This window comes from Antedon mediterranea, chromosome 1 (assembly GCF_964355755.1).
Source record: "Antedon mediterranea chromosome 1, ecAntMedi1.1, whole genome shotgun sequence".
In the NCBI taxonomy this organism is placed as follows: domain Eukaryota; kingdom Metazoa; phylum Echinodermata; class Crinoidea; order Comatulida; family Antedonidae; genus Antedon; species Antedon mediterranea.
In genome coordinates, this window is record NC_092670.1 from 24,991,880 (window position 1) to 25,017,293 (window position 25,414).

At 35.0% G+C, this 25,414-nt stretch overlaps 1 protein-coding gene and 2 pseudogenes across 2 annotated transcripts; 2 read left to right on the forward strand and 1 right to left on the reverse strand.

The window, feature by feature from the left end:
* The first annotated feature begins 43 nt into the window (after window positions 1-43).
* On the forward strand, window positions 44-8,160 carry LOC140063532 (uncharacterized). 2 transcript variants are annotated; one of them, XR_011847629.1, is made up of 10 exons: window positions 44-119; window positions 648-782; window positions 927-1,055; window positions 1,152-2,762; window positions 2,894-3,001; window positions 3,171-3,272; window positions 3,530-3,637; window positions 4,760-4,830; window positions 5,117-5,234; window positions 7,809-7,947. XR_011847629.1 is itself a non-coding variant. In XM_072109903.1 (10 exons), exons 2-10 carry the CDS (start codon window positions 651-653, stop codon window positions 7,963-7,965), a joined length of 2,544 nt encoding a protein of 847 aa, XP_071966004.1. In that variant the 5' UTR covers window positions 44-119; window positions 648-650; the 3' UTR covers window positions 7,966-8,160. The 2 variants fall into 2 exon arrangements, 1 of the variants encoding a protein (XP_071966004.1); XM_072109903.1 differs by having other exon boundaries at window positions 5,109-5,234; window positions 7,809-8,160.
* Window positions 8,112-10,240, reverse strand: LOC140063541 (cytochrome P450 3A9 pseudogene; annotated as a pseudogene).
* A 1,934-nt stretch (window positions 10,241-12,174) lies between these two features.
* Window positions 12,175-13,824, forward strand: LOC140063542 (cytochrome P450 3A13 pseudogene; annotated as a pseudogene).
* The last annotated feature ends 11,590 nt before the right edge of the window (window positions 13,825-25,414 follow it).

Genomic DNA, 25,414 nt, shown 5'->3' on the forward strand with positions numbered 1-25,414 from the left:
TATAAGAGAAAGTCAGGGGATTGTTGGAGTGTGGAATGTTTGTTGTTGTTTATCATGACACGACACAACTCGCGGCTAATATAAATCGAATTAAAACGTAAAAATACATTTATATAAAGGTAAATACTGTATAAGAGTAAAATAAGGAACATAGGTTACATGGGATCAGTCTGAGCCTGAGCTCTTCCATCCAAAAACCTAACCTCGATTTAACTAAATTAGCCGCAGCCGGCCTAGCGTAGGCGGCCTACTTACTACTACTACTACTACTAGGCTAGCTAGGCCTACTAGGCTAGTACTACTGACGGTGTACTATAGGCTAATCCCCTAGCTAGTAGGCCCTCTAGAAAGGAGGCCAGGTCTAACATTAACAACAGAACACAGCCAGTAAAGTGTCGTAGTAGGGGCCAAGCCAAGGCAGCCCCGGCTGAATAAGACAGTCGACTACGTTGGAGTTTAGGACTGGCTAGCCTACTACTAATAACTATATAGATGGGGCTGCTTAGTTGGTAATTATTTTGAGAGTTTAGTAGGCCTAGTAGAGCCACTCAAATCTAAAGGTATTTCTTTTTTAAACAAAATTCCACATAGATAGATTAAATATATCAAACAATTTTTTTTGCTTTTGTTTATTATACTGTATAAAGAAAATGGAGGAAATTCAGAGACTTCTTGATCTTTACCAACGACTTGCAATTGAATCTGATCATGAAACTGAACAAGCAAGTTCGACGTTTGTTTCTAAATTTAAAATTAATTGCTGTCCAATTATACCACCACTGGTAAGTATTTATTTACTGGAATGGATTACAACTGTGAATATTTTTCAATCCCAATTTTATTTTTTTTATGTGCAACTTTTTAACTGTACAAAATATGGCTACTACCAATATATTTGTGGTTTTTTGGTGTTTTTTTTTCTTCAGATGACCGATAAAAAACGAAAAGAGATGGTTGCTTACCGAAATTTAGCAGTACAGAAACAGGAAGCCATTGAAAAATACCGAAAACAGAAATTGATTGATAAAGTACAGGCTATAGTGGACACCATAGATGTAAGACATTACACAAGGATTTATTTTTGATGCAAAAAGCATGAATGCATCCTCACATGTTGTATTTAAATAAAAAAAGTATTTCATATTTTTCAGGATAAGAGAACAACACCTCAAGAAACCCATGATGTTTCTAATCTAAACTTGAAACCAAAAGAAATTGTGCAATTGGGTCAACAGTCTTTGCAGATAATATTATCAAGCACCGAAGATGATAAACATGGCACTAATGTCATGAAAAAAGACAACACTCATGAATCAAATACATCGATAGTCATACTAAGTACTAGCGGAAGTGAACTGACCTCACCAGTTGATGGAAAAACTAGTGACAAACCAGATTGCAAGATTCTAGAGCAGCCATCACCACCTAACATCACCAGTGACTGTCTTACCCCTAAAGAAGTGGTTTCATCAAGCAGTAGCGGCACCGACAACAGTTGTCTGTTACCGACAGTAGTTCCTGCAAGAGGTGTTGTCGGTCAAGAGCTTGATTCGATTACTATTCTTGCTGGAGATTCACAAAGTTCTGATAATTTATCAAGGAAGTTTCCAAGTGTACAAGATAGTTTGGATTTTGAAAGAGTTAGAGAGAGTGTTAGCGATTCTGAAACTTTAAGGAATTATCTTGGTGAATATTCTTCATTACCGACTCCTGGGCCATCATCAACTCCAGATGTATCCACAGTATTATCACAGAATACCAGATTGAATTCAGACCCATTACATACAAAACTGAATGATGATACGGACGAAGATAAAACAGCTGATAGCGTGATCGTTTTAACAACAGAGAGTAGCGTTTTAGACACCCTGGGTCAATCCTGTACTCTCCCAATCAGTCTTGTAACTGAAAGCACCTGCTCAACACTCTATGAAGTTTCAGAACCGTGGAACATGCCACATGATTATCAGACTGATTTAGAAAATACTGAAGGATCAACGCCAACTCCATCACATGTGAGAAGGAACTCTTACACATTGGATTATCCTTCACCAGCACTTCTTGAGGCACAGGCTCAAAACCGAGCACCCCATATTCAAGGTCAAACCCAATCAAAGTCAGCACGAAGAGTTCTTGACTTGTCTGATCACTATCGGGATTCCTCTCAAGAACCAGATGAGATAATTTCAAACCAGAAAGCGTCTCCTGATGGACAAGGAGATGACTTTCAGAGCAATATTGATTTGGAAATTAAAAGTACTAAGACTGAAAGTAAAGATGACTTCTCCAAGACCAAAGTGCAATGTACTGATGCAGTTGAACAAGCAATGTTCGATGCGAAAGGATTTGACCATGAATCTGAGACAAGTGTGAGTTATCTGCAGCAACAAATGGATCTTCTGGAGACTATGCAAAAGACAATGATGGAAGAACAACAAAGACAACTACGATCTCTTATGGAACAGCAACAATTGCAACAGCAGAAAATGCATGAAGAGATGGCAGAGTTGGAAAAACAAATGCATGATAGAAATCGTATAGAATCACAGATGACTGTTGCAGAAGACCAGAGTTCTGATCATGTAGGACTTGATGCAAAATTCGTAGAACGTTCTTTTTTAACAAATAGAGTAATTGATCGTAGCTCTTCTTTGGTATCAGATAGCACAGGTTATCAAGCACGTGATCATTCAAGCTTTTCTACCAATGGTGATGATAGACACAATCCAAAATGGAAGGCACCAACAATACAAAATATGAAAGTAAGTGTATGTTTTGGGACATGTTTACTTCTTGTAATGTCCTAGCCTTATAATAACCTTAATGTATATGTTGTTTGTTTACATTACTCCAAAATTACATCTACTGTTGTGCTATTTTCTATCTTCTTTAGATTCATAATGATACACCTTTTAACAAGGTTTCTGCTGTTACTAAGGGTTACCTAACGAGGAAGTTGATGAAGACAGATAAAGTGCAATCAATTATTAGAACAATAAAGGTAACACCATTCATTTCATCTTGAAAAAATGTTAAAACCGAGAACATTAGTTGAAAAAAAATTGTCCAAAATTAAATTTAAAAAACTGGTTCCCCAGTAATGGTAATACTACTTTTTCAAACGATTTTGTATGTTTATTTTTTATGTAGTTTTCAATTTGTATTTGTAGGACATGTGGCAATTTATATGGCAATTTCAAACTGAGACACCAGTCAAGAGAGGGGTGTTATCAAGTTCAGACACAGTGCTAGCTAATAGAGTTTTTTCACAGGTTAGTTTATATGCAAAATTCATTGAATATGCCAAATTATCATGATGATGGATGAATATTAATTTTATGGACAGTTGAACCCATTGGTAGAAAATCTATGAATTCAATAACAATGGCAAGCATTCTTCATAATTTTAAAATTTAAACTTATATCGAGTTTCTAACAATGTTCCAGCAAGCCCTCTTTTAAATCTAGGGTATACCACTGTATGCAAGCAGCAACCAAATTTATTTAAAGCTGTTTTTTTATCTTGCAGTTGCGGGCAGCACAGTTTGAACTGCATGACATCTTCTTTAATGTGTCAGTTACTGAAAGAATGGCAATCATCGGCCATCAAAGAGTTTTGAATCTGGACAAATCCAAGGTATCAGATACAGATTTTATTGTTTCTTACGAAATTAATTATACCCTTTTCTTTCTTAAAGACCCCTTCCCTACATTTTCTAGATCTAATTTAAGATCACAAACTATAAAAAATACTATATTGTCCTATTGCGATAACTTTTTTCTTCTTTAAATGGTTAAAAATGTGAAAAACAAGTCGATTCCAATAATTATAGTGGCCCGCTATAAATCCCAAAATGCATTGCGCTAGGATTGATATTTTTGTTTTTCTTCTGTGATTCACCCACTTTTCGATCGATCGTGAGGCCAAAACAAATGAAAGACTTCTAACTTTTCAGCGAAAATACCAGGTTTTCCCCAATTTGTATCAACGGAGTCCGGCAAAAATAAAAAGATAATTAATGCAGCAACTATACAGCGTCAGGCTAGGTATATAGCTAGTGTACGATGTTCGTATGTTACCGATGTTTACCAGCTAGGCCTACAAATCTAAGCCTAGCTAGGCCAGGCCTAAAGGCCGTCCACGAGAGGTCATTCGCCGCGAGCTACTTGGGTAGTGCATTGTTTCTCACTTTTTATCATAATTTACCATAAAACGTACATTTAAGACAAGGAATGACCTGGTTTAATGTTTTTAAAGTAATATATATGTAGTATTTTAATAACAAAACAAAAATTAATCAAGAACATTACATTCTAATTTAGTACATTAAATTTAATATATATATAAAATAAATATATTATGAAGGTTGAAGTGTTGCCCGAAAGCTCCGCTAATTTTTCTGGCTTTGGCATTTACTTTATCATTTGATTTAGCTTTTTTGCTTATTTTATCTCCATTGAGATCCAGCCACCGATACCCACAGCATTGTCATTATTTTCAGTAATTTGCCTTTGGATTTATATACAATAAATATGATATATTGATCAAAGAATGTTCTACCTACTCTTCAAAACCAGTATAAAATTACACATAAAATATGCACTTTTTTATTTAGTTATTCATTTAATTTGTTTATTTATTTTTATATAATGCAAGCTTTGCTATTTTCGTCTCCCTTGGAATTTGTTTGTTTTACCTAAAAAATTTCTTTTTATGACTGTATAAGGTAAATAAATAAATTTCAAATTTAATTTTTAGACAAATAAAGAGCAAGGCCAAAAAATATCAGCTGCGACTCGTAAAGCAATGGAACGAAGACAGCAAATAAGGTAAACACAATACTAACTATCTTAGGAAACGTAGTAAGATATATTTAGAAATAAACCATTGAAGAAATTTAATAGTTTTGAAAACTATTCTATGTATACACCATATTTTGTGCCAAATTCAGAGTTAGGTCGTGCGCATATGATAGCAATTTTTAAAAAAGCGTTCGTACACAATTTATAGTAGATATAAAAGGCCACCTTGTATATATTAAAGGGTGGTTGGTCTGCACCCATGGACAAACAAATTCCCTATGAATTGACTTATTTTTCTTTTGTAGAACTGCAGAAATGAAAGTATTTGGTCGTCCACAAACAGCGCCACCTGCAGACTATAAACACATGCAAACAAGTGGGAAAAAAGGAAAGAGCAGTTTACCTAACCATAAAGAAAATGTAGAGGATAAGTAAGTATTATAATATTAATAAGGAAGAAAGCCACTCCGAGAGTGCATACCTCCGTCTACTGTAAAATTCTCCTACATAAGATTTCTCCGCTAAAAAAAAAATATATATATATATATATTTTATTTTTTATGACTCACTTCTATTAAGCACTATGAGACAACTGTGTCACTTATGTTTATATTTCACCTGAAGAGTGCGGCCAGATACAGGCTGGTCGTACGAAACAAATTTGTAGTGATTAAAACAATGAAGTAACCAAGTTTTCTGCTGTTATTTTATTTATTTATGCTCTACCTTGGTATTGAGCACTCTATCCTAACGGTCTGATAATTTCAACCTGAATATATATATATATATATAAATCGTGGTGAATTTAACGCAGACCATGAAAGCGAAAGTGCTCGATACAAAATGTAGAGCCAAATATAAATAAATGAAAGACGCTAGTAAATTACCAACTGAACATTTTATTGCACTACAGGCTGTTTCATGAGTATGAACTCAATCTTCAGGTGCTTGGCTCTGAATGATAGTCACAAGTGAATACAAAAAGCTATAATGAAGTCTTAAGGCAAACTGTTTATGTGAACAATAGTATGCTAATTAGCAAGTACAACACATCTCTATTTCCTGGACAGTCTATTGTTAACCAAATTCTTATTATCTAAATTACTGATACTTTAGTAGAAACTTTCTCCTATGTCTACATGCACTGACTAATTCGTTCCTATGGTTATATATATATAAACAAATCAGGCAAAGAACATTAATTCTAAACCGCCCGGTGAGATACTGAAATTTAATTAATTAATTAATTTGAAACGATAAAGATGAGGAAATCTGTGAGAATGAGAAAAAGTCGCCCCAACTGAGACTCGAACTCGGACAGCCTGCTATATATATTTGTGTGTGTCTTAATGCTGTTTGTGATTAAGGCTAATTTCACTACAAGCATGTGTATGCGAGTTTGGTGTAATGGTTATGTAACAAGCCTTTCAATTAACAATAGCTTAAATTGACTAACAATAGAACAGCAACGCGAAAATCAAATGAGTGAATTTGAAAAGAAATAGGTTTTTTAAACTACTGGCATCAAAAAACGTGCAATTACAAATCACAAATTATAACTCTTGCCTCTTGTACAAAATGAAGTTTTTTGGACAAGTAGTTCTCGAGAAAATGCAATTTCAGTTTACTTGTTACTTTAAGACTGCTCGCCGGCTTTTGAAAAATTCTGTCCTATCTTTTATCACTAGCAGGTCTGAAAAGTATACTCAAAAAGGGTCCAAAATTTGGACCATGGTCCCAAATGGTCCCAAAATTTAATGGAATGGTCCTTGACCACATATGTATATTGATTTTGGTAAAGATCTTGTAATTACTTTTTGAGTAATCCTGCTAACAAACAAACAAATGAAAGCACTCAGAAACTGAGTGAAGTACTTGGCAAAATATATCCACGGACTCGGAGCATGTTGAAAGATACATTTTTTTGTTAAATTGTTAAAATCCTGCTGGGGTTAATAATTTGTTTAAATAATTTTTGGATACAACCAACTCCGGCATTGCAACAATGACCTTTCTAAAATCAAGATTGACCAGAATAATGATCGAGGAGTGTCTTGAAGCTGTGCCGATTTGCGGCGCCTCTGCCTTAACCCATGTAGTAAGCTTAACCGCTTGACCAGTCGACTAATGTTTTGGTCTATATCAAAGAATATGTCCATGTTAAAAGAAGACAGAATGCGTGCTATGTAATATATCGTACGGAAGATAAGCTTTTGTGACAAACAATATATCAATTTACCTGAAAAGCAATAGGCATGTTCTGTAAGTATATACCTATGTACAGAATGAAATAAGGAAGGACACACACTGGTACTAACAAAACTAATTATCAACTAACAATAGTTTAATTTGAATAACAATAGAACAGCAAAGCCAAAAACAAACTTGAATTTGAAAAGAAATAGGTTTTTTAAAACTACTCGTATGAAAAAGCCGGTACATTGAATCAACTTTTGTTTTAAAATTACAAATAACAAATTATACCCTTGCCCCTTGTCCAAAAATGAGGTTTTTTGGACAAGTATTTCTCGAGAAAATGTAATTTCAGTTTACGTGTTACATTAAAACTGCTCACCGGCTTTTGAAAATTGTCTCCTATCTTCTAACACTAGCCGGTCTGAAAATAATATCATTTTTGTTATTTGTGAAGTTATTAATAAACCAATTTTGTTGATTTTCAATAGGCATGGTCTGAAAGTATATACCTATCTACACCCAAAAATTCAGAACTTAAAAAACTGTAGGCGCTATCGTGCTAACAAACAAACTAACAAACATACATACAAACATACATACAAACAAAGTAAATTCTATACTTGGCAAAATTCTTTTTTGCCAAGTAACAAACAAACACACGCTACCGATTACATATACCTCCTTGGCGGAGGTAAATAATGGGACAAATCACTAAGTTGTGGGGTTTGTGATAAGTGTAGCAAAATATGCTGTGCAGAAATATATCAAAAGAATTTAAACTATTTTTTATTTAATTAATTAAATTTCAGAAAGTTAAGAAGCCTGAACAAGTCGGTAAAAGTGAAATCTGGTGTCGTCTCTAAGACAAGGTCTCCATCAAGGAATGTTAGAAAGACCGCACACCCATTCTCAAGACCAATGTCTGCAGCATCAAGGAGGTCAACACAGACATCGTTGAAATCATAGAATCAAAATAGTTACAGGAGTTGTATTGTTTATTATTATCTTTAGTCATAATCAAAACAAACATACATTGTTTAAATCATAGAATTGAAATGTCTCCATTTCTGTATTTATTATTGGCGTCATAAAGAAAAACAAACACAATCACATCAATGCTTTATGTATTTATTATTTTCAACAAAAACAAAACTGTACAATAGTAACTATCTCCATCATGATTGAGTTATATATGTGTTGTCACGGCAAAGGCACTAAAACTGTTAAACAAAATGTTCTGTTGACATCATTTTTCAATACTGAATGACTGAATGTGTACAATAATTTAAATGTAATACTTTATTTAAATCAAAATGCCAATAAAATTATGAATGTAATTAATTTAGGCATTCAAATTAGTAATTATTAAACAAGTCATATCAAACTTATTAAAAATATTTTTCAGTTTAATAAAACATACAATTTCTTTTGTTTTGGACAAAGTCCGACTTTATGTGTATATTTGTGATTTGCTGTTCGTAGAGAAATTGTAATACATTAGTAATCAATTTATTTTAGTATTTTATCCTTAACTATGAATTATTATTATTGTTATTCTCTTTTCTCAAATCCCAATTGGAAACCAGAGAGGGGCATTATCCTTCCAAGTTCCTTGGAGGTCAGAGGAATAGGTGTTGTAGACACAGGCACAGGTCGGTAATTTCTCAAAACATGCACTAAAGAGAATTTCACCGTCATTAGTACATATCTCATACCCACACAGTTCCGAGGCCCGTGACCAAATGGGATCCACGCCATCGGATGCCGCTTCTCCTTGTTTTCTTTGGTGAATCTATCTGGGTCAAATTTCTCTGGATCCGGCCATATTTTTGGATCGTGATGTATTGCCCAGATTGGTATAGTAACATTGGTTCCCTTCTCAATAGTTAATCCATCATAAGTCCATGTCTCGTTACAAACTCTGTCTGTAAACACAGCTGGTGGATACATCCGTAAGGTTTCTTGTATGACTTGGTCAAGATAACATAGTTTAAATACAGTGTCATATGTTAGGTCACCTTCTTTCTCAATATTCTTTTCGATTTCGTCATATAATTTCTTTTCTACATCGGTATTAATCGCTAAAGCATATGAGACAAGTGCCAGGAGTGTACTCGTGGCGTCATATCCGGCTAAGATGAAAGTTACAGCTTGCGCCATTAGTTCATCAGTTGTAAGACCTCGCTTGGTCGACTTGTCTGGTTCTGCATCATCAAATTGAGTTATAAGACCATCGTCTTCTTCTTCTACGTCCATTTTATGAGAGTCAACCATTAAGCTGATAAAATCTTTGCGATCAACTGAAGGATTGTCCTTAATATTTTGGATAATCTGTTCAGTTACATCTACAAAGAACTTGACGGGTTCCATTGGCAGAATGTTAAACCCAATAGCTTCAAAGAATTTCGCTGATTTTGGGAACATCATAATAATGGCGAAAAGCCACACTCGTCCTCCATTAAGGAATGTATTCATATGTTTTATAAATGGACTATTTGGATCGTTCTGCGAATCTAACTTGAGTCCAAAATGTGTAATAGCTACTATGTCCATCATCGTACATCCGTACAATTCTCTTACATTAGTCTCACTCTTTGAAGATGCTATTGCTTCAATCCTGTCAGACAATACCCGACATGCAGTATTTATTAGCGGTACCATACGTTTCATCATCCCAGAACTAAAGGCAGGCGTAACCGTGCTCCGAATACGCTTCCATTCTTTCCCAGTTACAGTAGTTAAACCTTTATCCAATGGCTTCATGTTGACATCTTCAAACACCCGGTGATCATGGAAGGATGAGAAATCCTTGATTAGAATCTGTCGTAATTTGTCAAGATCACCAACTATTAGCTGCGGCTTTCTCCCTTCATACATTCCCACGATTGGACCATACTCTGACATATATCTACCTTGTCCTTGATGCATTCCATACTTGACAAACGTATCATAACCATTACCTATAAAAGGTAGAGGTTTAGGTCCAGGTATACCTCGAGTCTTCCAATAAGAGTAGTTCCACACGCCGTAAATGTACAGCAAGACCACGACTAACAGAACAAGTATCAAAGTGGTTACATTAAGTCCAAGAAAGAACATTTTGGTCTTTAATATGTTACTGATTTAAGCTATAGTAATAGCATTTAGAGACGCGTTTATGTTGTGCTAAATTATACCCAATAATATAAATGCATTTAGGCTAACCTGCAGCAAATTATATAGGCATTAGTGTTATCTCGATGACTAGTAACTCGTTGTGTCATTGTAATTGTTTACACAAACGGAACTAATCGTCGTTTCAGTGATGCCCATATAAGGAAGCAGCATTAATAATCTAAATGTAAATAGAGGACCCTAGATTACATGATATAATTTCAAAAACAATTTTTGTAAAAATCACAGCTATAGATAACATTGCTACGGAAACCACAACAATGCTATGTCGCAATATGTACGTTGTATTGTCCTGTAACTTGTACCTTGTTCCGTTTGAAAATTGAAAGATTGACTCATTAATTATAATTGTTGTAGTATAGCTATGAAAAGTGTAATCATGCTATTAATTTTATAGGCCTTAAATATGAATTGTAGGCCTATTCCTGACCATATTGTAATATCTATAAGTTCAACTAAACCTAATTTGACCCAAATATTCAAAGATTGAACAAGGATTTTATAACCTCATTAATTCAACGCCAATTGTGTAAGTGCCATCCGACATCAGAGATGGCTGAAGGGCTATCGATGTAGATCTATGCCTGTTTAGCCATTAATATAACTTACACAAACCAGATTGAATGGACTTTGGGTATTGAATGATTTATTTTTAGTTAATATTACAATTGTTCGATATCACGAACGCCGTTTCAACCAATGGTGACCATATAAGGGAGGTCTACTCTGACACGTGGTGCCCGTGCATAATAATTATTATTACAACACATGATTTATTAATAGAAATTACCGAACAGTATCACTATTGTGGATGCGTAATTTAGAGGACTAATTCTAGTCTGGTTTAATGTATACGTTACTGATGCCCATATAAGGATAGATCAACAGATTGGAGTGGAGTTGTGGCTTGGTGGTTGTGATGCTTGGCTACCACTCCACGGGTCCTGGGTTCAAGTCCCATCACATGTCAGGATTTTTTCTAAGGGCAAAATTACAACTCCACTCCCAAAGACTTGTAATAAGACTTTATTTATGTAGATCATCTTGTGTATATGTTTGTCTTGTGAACCCTAATGATCAGCAATTGCTGGATGGATCACCCTCATTAAATATGGTCAAAAAACATGTGACTTACCCCGGTTCGTGGATATGAACAAATATATATATATATACTTTGTGATTATCCTAAACTATGATAAGCAAACAGCTAGCTTTTACAGAGTGCAATGTTATTCAGACATGGTGTTATTGTCTGATAGCCTATATAACATTTCATAGATGAAGCAATCGAATTTGCTTTTACATGTATGAGTTCTGAGTTAAATATATTTTTAGATGCAATATTTGATGGAGAGTGAACATTTTTGGATGGTTTTATAAATGTACGTACTTAAACGCCGACTCGAGCATTGACATTTTCGTATTTGAAACCCATGTCAGTAACTCATGTAGCCATACACATAGAATTTGTTTCTAATTTAATGTTTGTATCATACATTGCTGTACTGTATTAAATAAATTGAAAGAGGAGGGTGGGGTTGGGAGGGGCTGGGGTGTATTAACAGACTTGTTTAATTGTTTATCTTCCCTATCGCCATTGCATTACTTGTGAACAATATATATTTTTTTGTAAAAGGTACTTTTTCGTAATGATATATCTATACTAGAATAATAATTAAACTTTTAAATGCTCAAACTTCGTGTACGGTATGTAAAAGCTATTTGTTTAACATTGTTTGTGTATTGGTCTATTGTTATTAATATAATGTTGACCCTTGATAGCATCATGACATAGCACTGAATCTATAGGTTAAGTTTAAACTTTGATTATGGGCATCACTTGAAAAGACGGTTGGTGCCGTTTGTAAACATAATTATAATGCCTTTGTGTAATACAATACATGTAGTTATTGATTTTCGCAGTGTCGACCTGCTAAAGATTGGACAATTTTTACAGGCGTACTAGCTAATCCACTTAGTTAGGCCTATACTCGTAAAATATTAAAAACCAACATGTTCTTTCTTGGACTTAATGTAACCACTTTCATACTTGTTGTGTTAGTCGTGGTCTTACTGTACATTTACGGCGTGTGGAACTACTCTTATTGGAAGACTCGAGGTATACCTGGACCTAAACCTCTACCTTTTATAGGTAACGGCTATGATATGTTTTTTAAGTATGGGAAGGATCAAGGACAGAGTAGATATATGTCAGAGTATGGTCCAATCGTGGGTACATATGAAGGGAGAAAGCCGCAGCTAATAGTTGGTGATCTTGACAAATTACGACAGATTCTAATCAAGGATTTCTCATCATTCCATGATCACCGGGTGTTTGAAGATATCAACATGAAGCCATTGGATAAAGGTATACTTGCTGTGACTGGGAAAGAATGGAAGCGTATTCGGAGCACGGTTACGCCTGCCTTTAGTTCTGGGATGATGAAACGTATGGTACCGCTTATAAATACTGCATGTCAAGTATTGTCTGACAGGATTGAAGCAATAGCATCTTCAAAGAGTGAGACTAATGTAAGAGAATTGTACGGATGTACGATGATGGACATAGTAGCTATTACACATTTTGGACTCAAGTTAGATTCGCAGAACGATCAAAATAGTCCATTTATAAAACATATGAATACATTAATTAACGGAGGACGAATGTGGCTTTTCGCCCTGGGCATGATGTTCCCTAAATCAGTAAAGATATTTGAGGCTATTGGGATTGATGTTATGCCAATGGAACCTAGGAAGTTCTTTGTAGATGTAACTGAAAAGATCGTCAAAAGTATTAACGACAATCCTTCTGTTGATCGCAAAGATTTTATCAGCTTAATGGTTGACTCTCATAAAATGGACGTAGAAGAAGAAGACGATGGTCTTATAACTCAATTTGATGATGAACCAGATAAGTCGACCAAGCGAGGTCTTACAACTGATGAACTAATGGCGCAAGCTGTAACTTTCATCTTAGCCGGATATGACGCCACGAGCACACTCCTGGCACTTGTCTCATATGCTTTAGCGATTAATACCGATGTAGAAAAGAAATTATATGACGAAATCGAAAAGAATATTGAGAAAGAAGGTGACCTAACATATGACACTGTATTTAAACTATGTTATCTTGACCAAGTCATACAAGAAACCTTACGGATGTATCCACCAGCTGTGTTTACAGACAGAGTTTGTAACGAGACATGGACTTATGATGGATTAACTATTGAGAAGGGAACCAATGTTACTATACCAATCTGGGCAATACATCACGATCTAAAAATATGGCCGGATCCAGAGAAATTTGACCCAGATAGATTCACCAAAGAAAACAAGGAGAAGCGGCATCCGATGGCGTGGATCCCATTTGGTCACGGGCCTCGGAACTGTGTGGGTATGAGATATGCACTAATGACGGTGAAATTCGCATTAGTGTATGTTTTGAGAAATTATCGACCTGTGCCTGTGTCTACAACACCTATTCCTCTGACCTGCAATGAGTTTGGAAGGATAATGCCAGCATCTGGTTGCCAATTGGGATTTGAGAAAAGAGAATGAAATTAACAGTGAAGGATCCTAATAATATTAAATAGGCTTTTACTTTTGGACAGTAAATTACAGACTAATTCGATTCCTATATTGAAACTTTTGTCCCCACAAAAACAAATTAATTTAAATTAGTAAGTTGTATGATTCGTTTGTATAATTATACTGAAATATATAATTGCATTGCATTTTGATTATTGTGTTGTGTAGGTATTTCTATAGTTCAGTGTTAACACTTAGTATGATTCTGTCTTTTCATCAATAAAATATATCATTGAAAAATATTGTATTAACTGTTTTCCGTAGCCATTTTGATTCTATTTAGATTTCATACGATGTAGGACTATGTCCGGTTGATGCTGAGACATTGGTCTTGAGAAAGGACGTTTTCTTAGCACAAATCACAAGCCTAATAATGGCGGCTCTGGTTAAACTGTGTTTGTGCTTATATTGCAAAACTCCTCCCCACAGAATACGGTATATTAGAATATTAAAAAACTTAGAATATTACCAAAATTGGTAACTGTGCTTTCGACGTGTTTAATGGCCTTACAAGATCGTTTCAATTGATGCCCATAGAATATTCTGAAATTAATTTTTTTTGCGGGTTTAGGGCGGAATCACCTTTTTTGAACAATAAAGAAATACTAAATTTGGAAAACTAATTTTACTCCATGTCAATCAACGTTGAATTGAAAGGTTTTTAATTTGAATTGGCGATACCAACAGCAAGGGTGCGAAGGGTAGGGAAGAGGTCACACTATTAATTATATATAATATAAATCAATGTGTTGCGTAGCACTGTGTAAATTATATATAAATCATACTGTAAATTATAGAAAAACAGTGCTCATATCGGAACATGATCTCATAATCGCGTCGAGCATAGCTCATTGGTGAAAGTTCCGTATTTTTTAGTTGTATGAAAAAATGTCTCTGGCGGGATTCGAACCGTTTTAAAAACCGTTGCTTATTAAAGTTGGAATTTATTCTGACTTGTTAGGCCTCCACTGATTGTGAGGGCGTTTGTTGTATGAGAGAATGTATCTGGTGGGTGATACTACCATATATGGCTCTGTGGTCTAGTGGTATGATACTCGCCCCGTAAGCGAGAGGTTGCAGGTTCGAATCCCATATACACATACACCTCCACCTGATCTTGATCTGTCGTTGCGTAGAGTTGAATAGCCATCAATCTTGATTTCTTGGTCGGGAACAGAATTGTCAAGCCACGATTCTGTGATAGATATGACAGTTGCGTTTGACTTTAATGCGAGTCCGCGAAGTTCATAACTCATAAGGTCGGAAACATTTAGAACATAAATAGATAATGGAACCAAATTTTGCAATAAAGATGAGATATTGCGTTTTTCTCTTTTGTTATCAATCTTTTCATGACGTCACGTACCGTAATAGACGGTAACAATTGAACATGCATATCACAATAAATAAATAATGGTACCCAATTAATTCAGCATTTCCATCAAGTTTTAACAATCTTTGATGTCGGAAAGATTCCCAATAATAGAGACTAATTTTTGCAATATGTTAGATATTTTATTCAGCTGGTACTTTTTACCTTGATGTCGTGAACATTTGAACATAAATTCGCAATAATGGATCATAATTGTGCATCTTGTTCACATGATGTGGGTAAAAACTTTGGATGGGATATGGGGTGAGCGAAATTCTAAGCAAGCTAAATACATGATACTTATTTTGAGGTTGGAAAAAGCACGTGAATTCCCAAATAATTGAATCTAATTTTGCAATGAAGTCGTCATCTCATTTGTTCATATCGATGTGAGAAAAAGTTTGGATGGGAATGTGGTGAGCGAAATACTAAGCAAGCTAAATACATGATACTAGTTATTTTAAGGTTGGGAACACAACGTGAATTCGCATATAATTGAACGTAATTTTGCAATAAAGTCGTCATCTCGTTAGTTCATATTACGATGTGGGAAAAAAGTTTACATGGGAATGTGGTGAGCGAAATACTATAAGCAATAATGCAATGAAACCTAATTTTGCAATGAAGTCGGTCACCTTGTTTGTTCATGTTGGAAACATCGTTTGGAGGGATGGAAGAAATTCTAGGAAGCTAAATACAGTTAGTTATAACACTAATTATTTTGAGGTCGGGAATATTAGAATTTATACTCAAATGGAACCTAATTTTGCAATGGAGATTGCATGCTTTATTTTCATCTCGGTTGTTCGTTCCATCAATTCATACGTCGTACATAATGACGTGGAACATGCATGCACTATTATACTTTGTGGGATGATAACAGAGTGGGATGCTCTGTAATCAAGTTAATATATTATTTATTGACATACAGTAATTTAATTAACTATATCGATGGAATAGTAGATTAGGCCTATAATTTACACATTTGCAGCCTTTACTATTTATAGAATAAATCAGCATTAAATAAGCCAGTGGGTAAATCTTTATGCAATATTCATTTAAAAGCAGTATAACATTGAATGTGAAACATATAACAATAAAGAAACAAGTATAGAAAAATGGCGCCACTGTGTGCAAGCTATAGCCTAATCTTCGATTTTCATTTGTTTGTTTTCATTTTACCATCCCGGATTATGGCAATGTATTTATATACAAGATGAAACGAAATAAAATCAGATCAGTACCACCTGTAACTCGTATCAGTGAATTCCTTTTCTGATAATCGTAGCAAATTAGAAATTATATTTTTCTATACTTGACAATGATCATCATTATCATCAAAGATAGTGTAGTAGGAAGATGTTACACTTCCTATTCGTTCAATGCAAATAAAAGCGAGACAACATGGAGCTAAATTTAAAGGGCGCCTCGCACGTCGAGTAGGGATACGGAAAGTTATTGTATAGGAAATAGGCTATTATAACAGTAGAATAATATGATTGTAAAATTAAGATTTAATACGAATTAACATATAAAATGTAATGTTATCTTTATAGAAAATGCAAATGAATCATATTTATATGTTTTGGAATACCAATTTGTGTTTCAATTACCTGGAATTGTTTAGGTACCTGGAATTTATCTACCCGTATTTTATTTCTTTTATTTTAATGTTTTTATTTGCAAATCAATTGAACTTTTTAAAATTATTTACATTTAATTGTTTATCATTGGACATAGATAGAAAATTTAATACCTAGCTTTAGAAACACTTCTTCATCAGAGTGAATAAATATATTAGGAGCCTAGTGGTAAATAGGCCTACAATGTGTATGCCTATATAATAATCCATTACGTATGGTTTATTTCTAAGGGTAATAAAAGAGAATAGGTAGTATGGCATGTAATCAATAATCAATCAATCAATCAATATTTATTATAATCAATAATATTATACAAATAGTCGATCTGCTTAAACTGAATACGGTACCAGTAGGCTTGAACATTATAGGAATTTTAGGACTACGAGTATGTTTTTTTACTGAAAAAAAAAACAATTATTGTTAATTATCTATTAATTTTAATAATTTAATAATACTGTAACTAATTATTATATTATGCTTGTAACACTCCGAACTTTCGTGCATTCATCGTAATTGTATATGCCCTGATTAGCGCCAAACATTATTGATTATTAATTATAAGCCAGTGAGTTCATTATTGGTAAGGTTATATCAAGGAAAAAATATCCGCGGGGAGGCCTACTTTACCCCCTTTCATTATACTACCCTTACAAAAAATGTTCTATCGATAGAAGTTTTAGAATTTTAATCTATAGAAACAGATAATTTCTATAGAAACGAATTTACAGATTCTACCCCTAGAGTTTTATAGAAATTGCAGAAGAATTGCTATAATTTATTAATAAATCATATATTGTTTGTCAACAACAATACTGTATACTGTAAAATTAGCATTATGACTTCAGACTTAACTGGGGTTTACCAAGATAGGTAAGAGTTTTTATGGGTACGGGTTGGTTTGGGTACGGGTTGGTTTGGGTACGAGATGACCACCATCCATTCATGAATGCGTCTACAGGCGCGCGTAAGCCTCCTCCTGATTCTAGCTCAGTGTTTACAGTCATGTCATGACAAAACTCACTCCAAATAAATGTATTAACAATTAAAAAGATCCAAAAACAGTATGAAAACATCACATTAATTTTTAACTTTGTATAATAAAGACAAAAAAGAAGTTTTTGTTTGTTTTTTGTGGCTTATTTTTACAATTTATTGCCGAAAACACCATTTTCATTGGGCTTTGCCATTGCGCTCCTCATGTTTCAGATTCGTCTATCCCTACTCGTCGTGAGAGGCGCCCTATCTCGAGCGGTTCTCTAATTTTTGAGCGAAGTGTAACATCTTCCTACTACACTATCTTTGTTATCATCTATATCTCTGGGCATGCGCAATAGCGTGTCGGGATCCTAACCACGGCGTTTAATAATTTAATGTAAATGGTGATCTAATAACAGGCGTAACAACACATAATACATATTGTAGTTTAATACTGGCTTAAATATGTTTGTTTTATATAAACTGTATTTTCAAAAATGACAATAGAACTTAATTTTGTAATACTGTAGTACCTAATTTGGCGCCTTAGACGCCAAATTAAGCGCTCATTTGGCAGTGGTACCTCATCGGGCGTGAATTTGTTAATGAAGTTGGAAGATTTGTTAATTGGTGTGAAGATATGAACTTAATACTTAATATTACTAAAACCAAAGAGATGATAATAGATTTTCGTAAAACTGCAGTTGAACATAATGTAATAACTATTAAAGGAACCGAGGTTGAAAGAGTAACCCAATACAAATACTTAGGTACTATAATTGACAACAAATTAAAATGGGAGTCAAACTCTCTCATGATTTCCAAGAAGGCATCTCAAAGGCTCTACTTTCTCAGAAAACTCAAGCAAATTAGAGTTGATAACACTATTTTAATTCTATTTTATCAAAGTATTATTCAAAGTATTTTATCTTTTAGCATTGGATGTTTTTATGGTAACTTTACTGAAAATGATAAGAAAAATATTGAGAGACCACGTAAAATTGCACAACGTATTATTAAAGCTGATCTTACGCCTTGTTCATTTATCTATGAAAAGAGTATTCTAAAAAAAGTAAACAATATTATGAAAGACCCCACTCATCCGTAACGTTACATTACTGTGATAACTTAAATAGATCAGGCATTAGGCTACGACCTCCAAGAGCAAATCTTTGTAGAACTAGAAAATCCTTCGTTGTAAATAGCATTCATATTTTTAATTCTAATGTAAGACGTTAATGCAATTTTTAATAGTTTTACATTTTTAACAGTATTTTTAACTTTTTATCTTGTATTTTTAATCTGTTATAATACTGCACGTTTTTAAATTGTTGCAATATTGTTGTTTTAATCTACCAAGCAAAGTGAATTTCCATTTTTATAGACAAATAAAATTTCTTGAATCTTGAATCTTGAATCTTGAAAGGCACTAGTGACTAGTATCAAAGAATATATATCACAAGAATGAGTATTCCGCGATTTTTGCATGAGAAATTTGTAACAGAGAGCTCCAGAGAGTGATGCCCGCCCTCATAAGGGCGGATGTATACATACTAAATAAGACTTGATTTAATAGATATTATACATGTCACATTAAATAGAATTATGATAATAGTTTTGCAATTGTAAACTATTTTATAACACATATTTATTAACAAACTAGTGTACATTCACTTTTACAGACAATTATTTACTAACATGCTAATTTAGTTCACAAAAAAGGCCTAACACAGCAACACCAAAAAATCAATGAATCGTTGCTGCTCAGCACGGCCTATTCTTTACCATTGCCGTGTACTACTCTACATCCGGTAAATTAAGTATTGTTTTTATGATATAAATTAGTATAAGATACATGTTATTAATAGGAAAAAATGTTAAATGTCATTAACATTTATTTGTTTTACCAGAAACAAGTTAAATATAGGAATATTATTAAACTATCCTACGTGAAAACGCGTAAACACCAACACGCCCGGTCACGCTATCGTAGCGCCCGGTTGATAAAGCAAACTGTTTATACGGCAGTTTTTACTAAATAAATTGCATAAAACGAACAATTAAATATCTAAATAGTATTTAACATGATGTTGGCATGTAGTTGATAACATTTTTTATCATGAAAATACTACCGGTGGTCCAGCCTTTGATTAGTGAAACTGTCACAAAAAGTTGTATACATCCCAGATACATCCACACTTATGGCGGCGCCCTACCACATGGACAATATTACTGTTACAGGGAAAATCGCGGAATACTCATTCTTGTGATATTATATTCTTTGCTAGTATCTAGTGGGAGCGAGCGAGCTGCAGATTTGCAGTAGAATCAGGTGTTGCACATGCTTGTGTCAAGCTAGCCAACAATAAGCCAGCCAACAATAAGCCAGCCCACTTTTATTTTTTCCAGCCAACAATAACTATGAAACGCCGTTTGTGCATTCTTTACATTTTCATTGTTACTTATGGCTTTTATGGTATTAGGAATTAAATATTTGTGAGAAAAACGGCGGATTGTTCCTGGGATTCACTTGGTGGGATTATACTAGGGTACCCCCTTAGTCGTACAGTATAAGTTAGAGTGGGACCACTGGTACCGTTTACTCAGCCCTCATCTTTCAAAATTTGAGTGTAACTCATTTACGATTTAAAAAATATAGTGAAATTTGATACTGTATTTGTAAGAAAATAGCGGATTGTTCCTGGGAGGCACTTGGTGGGATTATACTAGGCTACCTCCTTAGTTGTCCAGTATAAGTTAGAGTGGGACCACTGGTCCCGTTTACTCAGCCCTCATCTTTAAAATTTGAGTGTAACTCATTTACGATTTTTGAAATACAGTATAGTGAAATTTGATACTGTATTTGTGAGAAAACGGCGGATTGTTCCTTAGAGTCACTTGGTGGGATTATACTAGGGTACCCGCTTAGTCGTCCAGTATAAGTTAGAGAGGGACCACTGGTCCCGTTTACTCAGCCCTCATCTTTTAAATTTGAGTGTAACTCATTTACGATTTTTAAAATATAGTGAAATTTGATACTGTATTTGTGAGAAAACGGCGGATTGTTCCTGAGAGTCACTTGGTGGAATTATACTAGGGTGCCTCCTTAGTCGTCCAGTATAAGTTAGAGTGGGACCACTGGTCCCGTTTACTCAGCCCTCATCTTTTAAATTTGAGTGTAACTCAATTACGATTAATATTTTAAAATATAGTGAAATTTGATACTGTATTTGTGAGAAAATGGCGGATTGTTCCCGGGAGTCACTTGGTGGGATTATACTAGGGTACCTCTTTAGTTGTCCAGTTTAAGTTAGAGTGGGACCACTGCTCCCGTTTACTCAGCCATTATCTTTAAAATTTGAGTGTAACTCAATTACGATTAATATTTTAAAATATAGTGAAATTTGATACTGTATTTGTGAGAAAATGGCGGATTGTTCCTGGCAGTCACTTGGTGGGATTATACTAGGGTACCCCCTTAGTCGTCCAGTATAAGTTAGAGTGGGACCACTGGTCCCGTTTACTCAGCCATCATCTTTAAAATTTGAGTGTAACTCATTTACGATTTTTAAAATATAGTGAATTTTGAAACTGTATTTGTGAGAAAACGGCAGATTGTTCCTGAGAGTCGCTTGGTGGGATTATACTAGGGTACCTCCTTAGTAGTACAGTATAAGTTAGAGTGGGACCACTGGTACCGTTTACTCAGCCCTCATCTTTTAAATTTGAGTGTAACTCATTTACGATTTAAAAAATATAGTGAAATTTGATACTGTATTTGTGAGAAAACGGCGGATTGTTCCTGAGAGTCACTTGGTGGGATTATACTACGGTGCCTCCTTAGTCGTCCAGTATAAGTTAGAGTGCGACCACTGGTCCCGTTTACTAAGCCCTCATCTTTTAAATTTGAGTGTAACTCATTTACGATTTTAAAAATATAGTGAAATTTGATACTGTATTTGTGAGAAAACGGCGGATTGTTCCTCGGAGTCACATGGTGGGGTTATACTAAGGTACATCCTTAGTCGTCCAGTATAAGTTAGAGTGCGACCACTGGTCCCGTTTACTCAGCCCTCATCTTTTAAATTTGAGTGTAACTCAATTACGATAAAAAATTTTAAAATATAGTGAAAATTGATACTGTATTTGTGAGAAAATGGCGGATTGTTCCTGGGAGTCACTTGGTGGGATTATACTAGGATACCTCCTTAGTTGTCCAGTATAAGTTAGAGTGGGACCACTGGTCCCGTTTACTCAGCCCTCATCTTTAACGTTTGAGTGTAACTCAATTAATTACGATTAATATTTTTAAATATAGTGAAATTTGATACTGTATTTGTGAGAAAATGGCGGATTGTTCCTGGGAGTCACTTGGTGGGATTATACTAGGTTACCCCCTTAGTCGTCCAGTATAAGTTAGAGTGGGACCACTGGTCCGGTTTACTCAGCCCTCATCTTTAAAATTTGAGTGTAACGCATTTACGATTTTTAAAATATAGTGAAATTTGATACTGTATTTGTGAGAAAATGGCGGATTGTTCCTGGGAGTCACTTGGTGGGATTATACTAGGGTATCCCCTTAGTCGTCCAGTATAACTTAGAGTGGGACCACTGGTCCCGTTTACTCAGCCCTCATCTTTAAAATTTGAGTGTAACTCATTTACGATTTTTAAAATTTAGTGAAATTTGAAACTGTATTTGTGAGAAAACGGCGGATTGTTCCTGAGAGTCACTTGTTGGGATTATACTAGGGTACACCCTTAGTCGTCCAGTATAAGTTAGAGTGGGACCACTGGTCCCGTTTACTCAGCCCTCATCTTTAAAATTTGTGTGTAACTAATTTACGATTTTTAAAATATAGTGAAATTTGATACTGTATTTGTGAGAAAATGGCGGATTGTTCCTGGGAGTCACTGGTGGGATTATACTAGGGTACCCCCTTAGTCGTCCAGTATAAGTTAGAGTGGGACCACTGGTCCCGTTTACTCAGCCCTCATATTTTAAAATTTGAGTGTAACTCATTTACGATTTTTAAAATATAGTGAAATTTGAAACTGTATTTGTGAGAAAACGGCGGATTGTTCCTGAGAGTCACTTGGTGGGATTATACTAGGGTACACCCTTAGTCGTCCAGTATAAGTTAGAGTGGGACCACTGGTCCCGTTTACTCAGCCCTCATCTTTAAAATTTGAGTGTAACTAATTTACGATTTTTAAAATATCGTGAAATTTGATACTGTATTTGTGAGAAAACGGCGGATTGTTCCTGAGAGTCACTTGGTGGGATTATACTAGGGTACCTCTTTAGTCATCCTGTATAAGTTAGAGTGGGACCACTGGTCCCGTTTACTCAGCCCTCATCTTTAAAATTTGAGTGTAACTCAATTACAATTTTTAAAATATTATAGTTAAATTTGAAACTGTATTTGTGAGAAAATGGCGGATTGTTCCTGGGAGTCACTTTGTGGGATTATACTAAGGTACCCCCTTAGTCGTCCAGTATAAGTTAGAGTGGGACCACTGGTCCGATTTACTCAGCCTTCATCTTTAAAATTTGAGTGTAACTCATTTACGATTTAAAAAATAGAGTGAAATTTGATACTGTATTTGTGAGAAAATGGCAGATCTAACGTATACTGGATGACTACTAAGGACGTACCTTAGTATAACCCCACCATGTAACTCCCAGGAACAATCCGCCGTTTTCTCAAAAATACAGTATCAAATTTCACTATATTTTTAAAATCGTAAATGAGTTACACTCAAATTTAAAAGATGAGGGCTGAGTCAACGGGACCAGTGTTCCCACTCTAACTTATACTGGACAACTAAGGAGGTACCCTAGTATAATCCCACCAAGTGACTCTCAGGAACAATCCGCCGTTTTCTCACATATACAGTATCAAATTTCACTATATTTTAAAAATCGTAAATGAGTTACACTCACATTTTAAAGAGGAGGGCTGAGTAAAGGGGACCAGAGGTCCCACTCTAACTTATACTGGACGACTAAGGGTGTACCCTAGTATTATCCCACCAAGTGACTTTCAGGAACAATCCGCCGTTTTCTCACAAATACAGTTTCAAATTTCACTATATTTTAAAAATCGTAAATGAGTTACAGTCAAATTTTAAAAATGAGGGCTGAGTAAACGGGACCAGTGGTCCCACTCTAACTTATATTGGACGACTAAGTGGGTACCCAAGTATAATCCCACCAAGTGACTCCCAGGAACAATCCGCTATTTTCTCACAAATACAGTTTCAAATTTAACTATATTTTAAAAATTGTAATTGAGTTACACTCAAATTTTAAAGATGAGGGCTGAGTAAACGGGACTAGTGGTCCCACTCTAACTTATACAGGATGACTAAAGAGGTACCTTAGTATAATCCCACCAAGTGACTCTCAGGAAAAATCCGCCGTTTTCTCACAAATACAGTATAAAATTTCACTATATTTTAAAAATCGTAAATGAGTTACACTGACATTTTAAAGATGAGGGCTGAGTAAACGGGACCAGTGGTCCCACTCTAACTTATACTGGACAACTAAGGAGGTACCCTAGTATAATCCCACCAAGTGACTCCCAGGAACAATCCGCCATTTTCTCACAAATACAGTATCAAATTTCACTATACTTTTTAAATCGTAAATGAGTTACACTCAAATTTTAAAGACGAGGGCTGAGTAAACGGTACCAGTGGTCCCACTCTAATTTATTCTGGACGACTAAGGAGGTACCTTAGTATAATCCCACCAAGTGACTCCCAGGAACAATCCGCCATTTTCTCACAAATACAGTTTCAAATTTAACTATATTTTAAAAATTGTAATTGAGTTACACTCAAATTTTAAAGATGAGGGCTGAGTAAACGGGACCAGTGGTCCCACTTTAACTTATACAGGATGACTAAAGAGGTACCCTAGTATAATCCCACCAAGTGACTCTCAGGAACAATCCGCCGTTTTCTCACAAATACAGTATCTAATTTCACTATACTTTTTAAATCGTAAATGAGTTACACTCAAATTTTAAAGATGAGGGCTGAGTAAACGGTACCAGTAGTCCCACTCTAATTTTTTCTGGACGACTAAGGAGGTACCTTAGTATAATCCCACCAAGTGACTCCCAGGAACAATCCGCCGTTTTCTCACAAATATAGTATCTAATTTCACTATATTTTTTAAATCGTAAATGAGTTACACTCAAATTTTAAAGATGAGGGCTGAGTAAACGGTACCAGTGGTCCCACTCTAATTTTTTCTGGACGACGAAGGACGTACCTTAGTATAACCCCACCATGTGACTCCGAGGAACAATCCGCCGTTTTCTCACAAATACAGTATCAAATTTCACTATATTTTTTAAATCGTAAATGAGTTACACTCAAATTTAAAAGATGAGGGCTGAATAAACGGGACCAGTGGTCCCACTCTAACTTATACTGGACAACTAAAGAGGTACCCTAGTATAATCCCACCAAGTGACTCTCAGGAACAATCCGCCATTTTCTCACAAATACAGTATCAAATTTCACTATATTTTAAAAATCGTAAATGAGTTACACTGACATTTTAAAGATGAGGGCTGAGTAAACGGGACCAGTGGTCCCACTCTAACTTATACTGGACAACTAAGGAGGTACCCTAGTATAATCCC

What these genes read in the sequence shown, in the direction of transcription:
- LOC140063532 (XM_072109903.1), top strand. Translation starts at nt 651, where the DNA reads ATGGAGGAAATTCAGAGACTTCTTGATCTTTACCAACGACTTGCAATT. An exon ending in CAATTATTAGAACAATAAAG is followed by an intron (nt 3,002 to 3,170) that starts GTAACACCATTC and finishes TTGTATTTGTAG; the next exon opens with GACATGTGGCAATTTATATG. An exon ending in GAACGAAGACAGCAAATAAG is followed by an intron (nt 4,831 to 5,108) that starts GTAAACACAATA and finishes TTTCTTTTGTAG; the next exon opens with AACTGCAGAAATGAAAGTAT.